Source organism: Gossypium hirsutum, chromosome D11 (assembly GCF_007990345.1).
Source record: "Gossypium hirsutum isolate 1008001.06 chromosome D11, Gossypium_hirsutum_v2.1, whole genome shotgun sequence".
NCBI lineage: Eukaryota > Viridiplantae > Streptophyta > Magnoliopsida > Malvales > Malvaceae > Gossypium > Gossypium hirsutum.
In genome coordinates, this window is record NC_053447.1 from 69,543,816 (window position 1) to 69,554,291 (window position 10,476).

A 10,476-nucleotide genomic window follows, 5' to 3' on the forward strand; every position below is an offset into this window, starting at 1 on the left:
ACCGAACTTCACATCTCGAGATAAGCCAAGATATTTATACAAGATAAAATACGAAATTAAGGATTGGTTTTGAAATTTTCATTATCAAAGAGACTTTTTATTGAATGATTAGACTAAATAGTATTTGTTGCCGGTGGTGGTGGGACCAAATTGAATAGATCCCATTAAATCCAAAAACTCCCATTTATGAGAAAAGGATAGTTATCCATTTGAGGGGGCGCAATTAATGAATTATGAAATGAAAGGGGGGTTGGGAAAATTGGATGTTGATTTGTGAGCCAAACTATAGCCACAACAATCAAAGCCATCCCTTCATTATTTGTGGCCTAACTTTCCCACCAAACTTTCCCCAACACCAAAAATGTTTAAAATCAAAGGATTCTTTTGTAATTTTTTAAAATTTGAGTGATCAAAATATAAATTTATTAACAATTTAACGATTTTGAGAGTTTATTCAAAACCTTATCAAGTATGTCTTTTTTGTTGGTTTTTAACTAAATCTGTCCATGGCGGAGCTAAGTTGAGATTTGGTTCCAAAAAATTTTCAAGCTTGACCCTAATTTGGTTCGATCTGACCCTACTAGTCCGCTTATTTCATTGTTCATATATCGATAAATTATTAGTATAAAACTAAAATCATCTTACACACTTTCATAATTTTTATACGATTAAAATTTAAATTGAGCTGATATACTTATCATATAAATAAAGAAAACTACAACTATCAAATTTTTTTTAAAAAAATAATAAAATAATTAAGAAAATTTTAATTTACTCAAAACTCGACGTGTATAGAATATGAAATATGGGTTTTGATTTAATAAAATATTAATAATATACAAATTATTATCCAATTTTAAAAAAATTAATTATTATCCATTTTGCATTGTTACTCCATGATGGTGCTCCCAATGTCCACTAGCATAGGATTTCTCATGTGAAGCAATAAGGCCTGCTAAAATTTGTGGGTTTATTTGGAAATTTTCAATTTTTATATTTTTTGAGTTTTAAGTGTGTGTGTGTTTTTTTTTTCAATTTTAATATTTCGGTATTGATTGGAATAGTAAAGTTAAATTTGTTAAGTTTTATTATCAGTGTTGTATTATGTGTAACGTTGTAGGTTTAATTTATGTTTTTCAATTTGATTATTCTTAATTCTTATACTTTTCGAAATTTAAAATTTTAGCTTTGAAGCAAATGATAGTCGTTAAATATATAAATTGACTCTTTTTTTTATAAGAATATTGTTATATTTTCCCAAAGCATTTGACCACTATAGAAACCCCACCATGACTTCATGAGGAGAACTTCGCCCCACAGAGGCGAATCCAGGGGGCTGGCAGGGGCCCGGTTCCCCTTAAAATGAAATATTATTGTTTTGGCTCTTTAGAAAAATTTAAAATTTTAAATTAGTAAAGGTAAAATTTTACTTTGGCCCCCCCTAGAATTATGAAAATTTAATTTAATCATTTAAAAATTATAAAGATATAGACTATTAAAAACTAAAATTTCATTTTGGGCCCCCTAAAAAAATTTCCTGGCTTTGCCCCTGTCACCCCCATGATCACATCTAAGCATCATGTCCCACTTAACGAGCCCACACAATCTGCAAAAGATATATTAGGAAAATCTTTGACAATATCCATCAATCCATCACATCCAGCAAATGCCTCGTTCAATCCCTTCAAGTTTGACTCCAATAGTGTCTTAAACAGACATGTTTCACCTTATCACGATTCTCATTAATTAACCCACGTGTAGCCATCCATGATGTTTGAATCGATCGATTAGACCAATAATCAATCAAGACACCAATCTATAGAATGACATTAAATCAGTTAGATTGACAACTGGTACGGATCGATTGAACTGGGTTTTCATTTATTTTTAAATTTTCAATAATTTTTAATTGAACCGATTAGACTAACAAATCAATCAACTAACAGTTCGATTCTAAAAACCTATGAAAACTTTACAAAAGCACAATCTCAACCTCTTCAAACCACGAAATAAAAAAAACTTAAAAGAAAGGATTTTATTGTAAATTTATAATATTTTAAAAAATACAAATTGTATACTAAAATATAAAATTTTGTATTTTTGTTTTTTTTTAAAGAAAAAAATTGACTTGAAGAAAAAACAAGCATTGATGGAGACAACTTTTAAGTTGTTTGTTTAGATAATAATTATGATGAATTATAAATAGTACAGTCTTTTAAAACTATAATAAATCTGTCATTTGATAGCTTTGGTATTTATGGCATCGCGAGGGTTACTATCATGGTTGTTGGTATCGTATCGGTATTGGTCGTATCAATTGATACATGTTATTTGATTTTAAAATTGGTATTAAATAATTTATGATATGTTCCATAAATATTAGTTTGTATTAATGCTTATAGGCTCATACAAATTGATACAAATTTTTTAATCTTTTATAATTAAATAAAAAATAAAAAATAATTATTTAATAATTTAAGTGATAAATCTCAAAGCTACATATAAACTTTGATTTAATGTGCAATTTGATACATGAGCTTAGATTTTGTGTAATTAGAGTTGTCCATGGGTCAAACCACTCGACTAGGCCTAAAGGCCCACCCAAAAATGGGAGTGTATGGACAAAAATATAGGCTCAAAATATGAACTTTGACAAAAAATGATGCTTGTTTTTTAAATGGGTCGGGCCTCAGGTAAGCTTTTTTGGCCCGGGCCCAACTCGGATACCTTAACAAAGTATCAACGCACTGCATGGTATCGATACCATTTTAAGGTTTTATATTTTGAAAATTAAAGAAAAATTGTCCGAGTATCAATACCCTCGTCAATGTATCAATACATTTCCTATTGTATCGATACTATATGCTTTAATACGAACCAAGTCGATTTGGGACTGGGTTTAGCATATATAATCTGTGTCGAGCTTAGACAAAAATTTTGGCCTATTTATCGAGTTGGGCCAGGCCCAAGCCTATCAATCGGGCCTAAAATTTTGTTAGGGCCTGGCTTGACCCATGAACAACTCTAGGTGTAATCAATCACATGAAAATTAGATTGTAATTTAGAAATATGTGTGTAACTGTAAAATGGTTCTATATTGATGATTATGTTGGTGATTAATGAAAATTGGATCGAATGAAAATTTCATGTATAAAATTGTACAAAATCAAAGTTTTAAGTAAGGCATTGCATATCTTATTAAAGTTCATATATAATTTTGAGATTTATCTTATTATTTAAAAAATAATCTATATATGTATATATATATATTTTTGTAATAAAGCATCTCATTGAAAAAGTCAATTATACCTTAAAAAGATCAAAATAATAATAAGCAATCATTTTTTTGTGCAAAAGTATTTCAGTTTTAATATATATTTAAGGCATAAAATATTTTTATACTAAATAAATAATTAAGTAGTTTTAATTAGACTCGATATATCATCTGATACTCGAGTTTGACATTTTTTTAATATGGTATTTATATTATTTTTTGATATAATTAAATACTTGTATTTGATTAAAATTATATATTTTGATATCCAAAATAATAATGCTAATTTTTTAAACTTTAATTCAGATTGTCAGGTGAATTTGATTAATACTAATTGCTAATATTATTATATTTAAAATTTTCATGATTTTGTTAATGAAATAAATTTAGTGCTAATTGTAAATTTATTTAATTTTACATTTAATTTGTCAAATACAGCCCGATGGATGCAATTTAGTTCAAATTTTAAATTTATCAAATCAACTCTAAATCCCGAATTAAACACTAAAAAATTAATACAGATACCCGTTAACAAATATACAACACTTCAAAATTTATATGGACAAAGTTAAAAAAGAATCAAAGTAAAAAAACAAAAAAAAAATTATACAAAAACACAAGTAAATTGTTCATATATAAATATTCATGAATACACATTCACAACTATTTTTTTTTAACCTTTGTTACATACACCATTCCCTATCTTCATTTTGTTTCTTAATTCTAAAGCATCAAACTAAATCACATTATTATTTTTGCCCTAAATGTTTTTACAACATTTTAAGTAATGAACATACAACAACTTTTTGCCAACATTTATAAATGTCATGTTATTGTTACCAAAAAAACATTAAGACACAACAATGTATCCATGTTTCTCAGGAAGATTTCGATGCTTGATGTTGAGGAAGAGCGGCGGTGGCGGCTGTGGTGCGGGCAATCGGTTTGTTCATAGGAGATGGATTTTATTATCTTGCTTCTCACTCGCGAGGTCTAGCCAGCCAGAGAGAACTGAGAGCTCGGAGCCGAGAGAAATAGTCGTTTATTGCAAGAAGGGCACGAGCTGATTGCCGAGTCGTCAAGATCCGGTGCATCTGTTGAAGTGTCTGCTGGCGTAGATTATCGGCCTGGTAAGTTGAAAAAAGAGAGATCATTAAATATGGTGATCACCTTGGAAGAATCAATTTATAAGCAATGTTTTAAAAACAGAACCGATTGTTGAATCAATCAACCACCAGTTCCCAGTTCAACCAATTTGACAGTCAGTCCAACAATAACTAACTAACTAAATAAATAAAACTATAAACCAACTCAACCACCGGTTTTTTGTCCCGGTTCCGAGCGGTTTGCTCAGAGGCCGGTTTAATCTCTGTCTGGACCAGTATATTGGCTGGTTCCTGATCCAACCGATTCAAATTGCTAAATCAGTCGAGTTCCAACAACACTATATATAAGACTATAAACTAAATCCCTAGATATGGTTTTGTAAAAGAAAATGGAACATGTAGTAAAATGTGGAAGCAATGCACTAAAAAGAATCAAGAGATTAAGAAGTTCCTCGGTACAGTGGAAAGAAAATTGGATTGACAGAAAGCTATATATATTGGTGTATTGAGTAGGAAACATGAAGAAGAGAAAAGAGTGAATTTTTCTATCTATTACTCGGAAAATTCAAATATGAAAGGAAAAAGATGCTTAATCCCGAGAATACGCACCCTAAATCCAAATTTAGAAGAGTCATTTTCCTTATTTTCTTTCCTTTCCCACCAAACACACCTCTCTTTCTTTCTCTATCCACCACAATAAAATTGCAAAACATGTAGAGAAAGCCATATTACACAGAGAAGGGAAGTACCTGACGAAGGAATCCTTCGAGGGTTCCTAGCTTTCCCATGGCCATAGCCATTTGGCCCATATAATTTGCCACATTCCCAGATGGTCCCGAGGGAGCAGGTGAGCCATTGGCCAATGTCTCGGCCAAAGATTGTTGTAATGCTTCCATCCCTTGTGACAAAGCATCTTCGGCCTGCTGGGATGATTGCTGCAAGTTTTGGATACCCATAAACTGTTGCTCAGTTAGAGGCTCCAACTGACTTGCAAGAAGCTGCAAAAGACATCAATTAAGTTCAGAAAATTATCGATGAACACCGGTCCAGGCACTTGAAAATCAAGCTTCGAGTCTGTATGTAACTAGGTTCCAGGCACTTGAATATCGAAACCTAATAAAGCACCATGCCAGAAATCGCTTTGTAAAAGAAGAACAGAGCTCACCTTAAGGAGCTCGGATGAACGGAAGCCACCTATCCACAGAAAACACCGCTCTGCTGGTGTTTTCCACATTCCCGATAAGATATGGAAAACATCAGCTTTTGCAGCAATACCTTTCAAACGGAAAATGTCATCAAAATGAGCTGTGACGCTGTCGACAATAGTGCGAAGTTCGGCGTCACCAGCATGTGAATTGACTGCAGCCCTCAACTCATTTATATGCTTATTGTGCTCCTCTAGCCACCGTGAATATTCAACGTCAAATGCCAAGGCACCTGTATAGCAGTCCATAAATGTTCGGGCCATGTCAAACAAAGGCATCCATAATTGCTTGAACTCCGAGCCCCTAGCACTAAATCATAATACCAGTTTTCAAATTCCGATGATGAAAATAAAGCTTACGCACCATTTCCACTCATCGAATGAGATTGATCTCCCGTGCTTGAAATGAATATACCCTGCAGTTAAAGAAGTAAAGATAAAGAAACGTGAGGCATAATAGCCAGCATCATCAGCCCAAAAACCTAAGAATTCAAAATATACATCACAATATTGATGGGATAACATAGAGCAAACCTGCTGACGAGCTCGCTGCAGTTCCTGCTCGAGTTGAGTCAGTTTCAGTCGGCTACTCTCTAGCTGTTGCACATACGCCTATATTTTGAAAGCAGAAAAAAGGATTAAGAATAAAGGTGGATTTTTACGAGTGATCTCTGAACTTAATTTAAAATAAAGACAAAATGGAACTCTACCATATTAGGTACTTGAAACAAGAATATAATAAAATCTTGAGATAGGAACACAATAAAATTGAAAACATTAAAGAAGTTTAATCGATCAAATACCTTCTTCCTTAACCGGCTTTTTCTTGCAGCCTCCCGATTTTGAGCTAGCCTACGCAATGTCTGCAAATTAGTCATTGAGAAGAGAAAATGATTAGCTCATCAATATTATATTACAAGGATAACTACTTAGTAATATATATAGGCATAAGATAAATTTAGCTACTAAAGTTTATCTCTTTTGTCACTTTGGCCTAATTCCTTTTTTTATCACTTTAGCCTTAAATCTTTAAAATTTAGTCAAATTGCTTTTTTGAGTTGGAAAGGTTAACTGAACAATAAATATTTTAACCGCACTGATGTGGCAACTTGCATGGCAGTCCACGTTTATTTCACAAAAAATAAAAAATAAAAAATATTAAAACATTCAACAAATTTCAATAAAAAAGTTTTTAGAAAAATTATTCATGTTAGCCGTGAAGTACATGTAGACTGCCACACAAGCTGTCACATCAATGCCATTAAAATGTTAACAGTTCAGTCAGCTTTTCCGTCCAAAACAAAACAGTTTGACTAAATTTTGAAAGTTGAGGGCTAAAGTGATCCAAAAAAATTCAGGGCCAAATTGACAGAATAAGTAAATGTCAGGGGTTAAATTTGCATTTATACCATATATATTACAAGGATAAACTGATACGACAGTATAATATTCTGGTTATCCTAATTTCAAATTTAAATAAAATAAAATACACTAACCTTCTGGTCTGTTTTATCTTTTGATCTGTCACTAGAATCGGAAGCCACGATAGCATTTGTTTGACCTCTTCCAAACTGCACAAAAGGAAGGTCAACTAAGATTCACAATTAACCAGCAAGCAGATCCTCAAACACAATAAATGCACGTCATGCACACGTTACATATGTGAATTTGTTTATTATTTCTCAATGATGAAACAAAAAGTAAATTCTCAGATCAATAAGTTGAAATGAAAACTAAAACCCCAAAAAGCAAGGGTTTTAATTGCTGCATATGTAAGAGGCATTACCCTTTGATTCTTCTCTTCAGTGTCGTCTGTTGACGTATCAGTCCTAGGGCTGCCATCTGCCATATTGGAATCTCCCCAATTCTCCCGACCAACTGATATGTGTGGAAGATTCGGTTGGTTATCTTTCTGAAGTGGTAACGTTTGGGATCCCACTACAGCAGCAGAGAGATTGTTGTCTGCAGATGCAAGTGTCTTACACAATACATGAAAGCACACGAAAAGAACTCTCAGTAACTAAATTTATGTCAAAAGTTTGAAGCACAGCCATAACTTTCTAAAGGAGGTAGATGCCTACCGTGCTTAAAGCACCAAATTGAGCATCAGCTAATGCTTGGGAACTTGATTTTATTTGATTAAATAGTGGATCTAAAAGACAAAAAACATTATCAGTTGAATATATATAAAAATAAGGCCCCTAATGAAAAGAAGAAAAAAATGCTAAATAATCGAACAATATAATGGAAAGTTCAATAAATACTAGACCAAATCATTAAGCAACCCACATCATCGTTATAGATGGTGAGTTACAAGAGTCAATCCATTTGTGCTGCAATATAAAGAAATAATAACAAAATGCACAACATATTCAACTTAAGAGTTTAGTCGGAAAGTAGTACAATAAACAATGCAATTATCCATGAAACATAAAATCTAATGCTGGCATATGTCCATTAATAATAGTAAATTGAAGACCAAAATTACATACTTCTGGTAAGATCAATTGCATCCTCTATGCGAAATTGATCAAGGTTTCCAAAGTCTGGAAGCTGAGAAGAACGAATGGCATTTGCCTCTGCCCCACTGAAATTCATGTCATTAAAACATGTGTTAAATATAAGGGCAGTATAATTCAATAAGTACAAGATTTGGTCTATATTCCAAGCCAAGAAAAAAAGCTACATCGGAATATTTAACAGTTCATCAAGATCAGTTTGCATGTTTTAATGAAACTCTAACTTGAATTAAAAGCAAAAGCAAAAGCAAAATTCTCATATTCTTGAATAATAATAGTTCTATGAAAACAGAGAGTTGATAAACAAAAAAGCACTCTAGAAAGTCAAGCAGCATATAAATAGAGATTCCATTCAGATTACTAGGGATACTTAAATGTGAAAAAGCTTGAAGTGAACCCAGGACAAGTGATCATCAAACATAACCATACAACCTTAACACCTACGGAGGGAAAAAAAAGTACATGAACCTTTCAGTCAACATATACCATTCTTTCTACATATGACAAGTTGACAACGAAACAATATATTAACTCCCAGACTCATCCCCTTCCTATACTTATAACGAACATAAAAAGCCACGAATTCTGCTTCACTCATCTTAGAATTGCAAACTCGAAGTGCACTCAGAGACAGGCAATTATTGAATATAATACAACCTTAACACCTACAAAGGAGAATAATAACGGTTCTATATCACGATGCGAACCTTTCAGCCAACATATACGATTCTTTCCACATATGACAAGTTGACAACGAAACAATATATTAACTTCCACACTCGACTCCTTCCTATACTTATAACTAACATAAAAAGTAACAAATTCTCCTTTGCCTATCTCAAAATGGCAAGCTCGAAGTGCACTCAGAGATGAGCAATTATTGAATATAATCATACAACCTTAACACCGACAAAGGGCAAAAAAAAGGAACGGCTCTATAACATGATGAGAACCTTTTGGTCAACATACTTTCCACACGTGACAAGCTGATAACGAAACAATACATTAACTCCCAGACTTGTCCCCCTCCTATACTTATAATGAACATAAAAAACCCATGAATTCTCCTTCGCCCATCTTAGAATGGCAAACTCGAAGTGCACTCAGAGACAGGTAACTATTGAACATATCCATACAACCTTAACACCTACAGAGGAGAAAATTAATGGTTCTATATCACGATGCAAATCTTTCAGTCAATATAATACCATTCTTTCCTTGGATGACAAATCGACCGATATAAAACGACAAAAAGAACAATCTATTAATTTCCTGATTCACCCCTTAAGTAACACTAATATTTTCTTATTTGTATACAGAACATAAAACGCAGTTAATTCTCGATTCATCGAAAATTATAAATTCAAACTGCTTCATTAAATACCTACAATCAATCAAACCAATTCTACTTTACTACAAACCCATATAAATAATTGATGAATTCATACAAAAAGTAAACTAAATGCTCATAAAACAGTGTTAAAAATACCTGGAAGTTGAAGTCGGTACTGAAGGAACGTAGCTCGGCATCGCTGATAAATCTTTTTTATTATTTTCTACACCATTTTTCAACGTTCTACTGCCCATGGATCACAGCTAAACCATATCATCATCCAAACACAATTTTTTGGTTTTATCCTTTTACAGCAAACCCCTTTTTCCCCTCTTTCTATTTCGGCCACTGAGTCAACCAAAATAACACAAATAACTCAGATAAAAGTAACCCAAAATGATAATTATAAGCTATATATAATCAAACTTCTCAAAAGAAAATATAAAACAACAAGATTTTCCACTATATCCACCTACTATTCAGTACAATTGTCCAAAAACCAAAACCCAAATCTAGAAACGAACTAAATAGCAAAATAATTGACTGTAAATCATAAAATAAAATAAAATAAAATAAACTAACCTTGGGTGTTTTTTTGGTTCTGTGCTGAAATTCAAAGCTGAACTTGAACTGAGAATAACTAGTTTAGCTAAAAAAACAACAACAAAAAAAGCTATTATGAACTGAACAAGAAAACAAGGGAGAGAACAGACTAGAAGAGAAGGGGAAAAAAAGCCAAAAGGAAAAGGGGAAACCCTAACAAAGCTTATTTGAAGAGTGAGTAAAATAAATTTCTAAAAAAGTATTCCTCCATTTTTGACTTTTTCGATTGTATATGTAGGATTAGTCTTTTTTTTTTCTTTTTTTCTATATATGTATGAATTAGTCAATACATACATAAACATTGCGTAATATACGTAATATAAAATTCATCTATACATACATATGCAGAACAAACAGAGAAACTCTGCAAATCAAACCTTGACATGGTAGGCTACTCTTCAGGTAATTTCAATTCTAAATATAATTGATTCTAATAT

The 10,476-nt window shown here is 32.3% G+C and overlaps 1 protein-coding gene across 3 annotated transcripts; it reads right to left on the reverse strand.

Moving 5' to 3' along the window:
• Positions 1-3,878: 3,878 nt before the first annotated feature.
• On the reverse strand, positions 3,879-10,476 carry LOC107925901 (transcription factor TGA2.3). 3 transcript variants are annotated; one of them, XM_041105098.1, is made up of 13 exons: positions 10,417-10,476; positions 10,019-10,085; positions 9,593-9,784; positions 8,077-8,171; positions 7,666-7,736; positions 7,371-7,562; positions 7,081-7,155; positions 6,388-6,447; positions 6,119-6,196; positions 5,949-6,000; positions 5,546-5,817; positions 5,130-5,378; positions 3,879-4,401 (listed from the first exon to the last, which is right to left on the reverse strand). In XM_041105098.1, exons 3-13 carry the CDS (start codon positions 9,688-9,690, stop codon positions 4,255-4,257), a joined length of 1,389 nt encoding a protein of 462 aa, XP_040961032.1. In that variant the 5' UTR covers positions 9,691-9,784; positions 10,019-10,085; positions 10,417-10,476; the 3' UTR covers positions 3,879-4,254. The 3 variants fall into 3 exon arrangements, with proteins under 3 accessions (XP_040961032.1, XP_040961030.1, XP_040961031.1); XM_041105096.1 differs by having other exon boundaries at positions 10,380-10,434; XM_041105097.1 differs by lacking the exon at positions 10,417-10,476 and adding an exon at positions 10,198-10,315.

Bases quoted from the DNA above. Each gene is read 5' to 3' on its own strand.
- LOC107925901 (XM_041105098.1), bottom strand. From the start codon at position 9,690: ATGGGCAGTAGAACGTTGAAAAATGGTGTAGAAAATAATAAAAAAGAT. The intron at 6,448-7,080 runs GTTAGTGTATTT...ACTAATTTGCAG, and splicing joins AAGATAAAACAGACCAGAAG to ACATTGCGTAGGCTAGCTCA. The intron at 6,001-6,118 runs GTTTGCTCTATG...CTTTAACTGCAG, and splicing joins TGCAGCGAGCTCGTCAGCAG to GGTATATTCATTTCAAGCAC.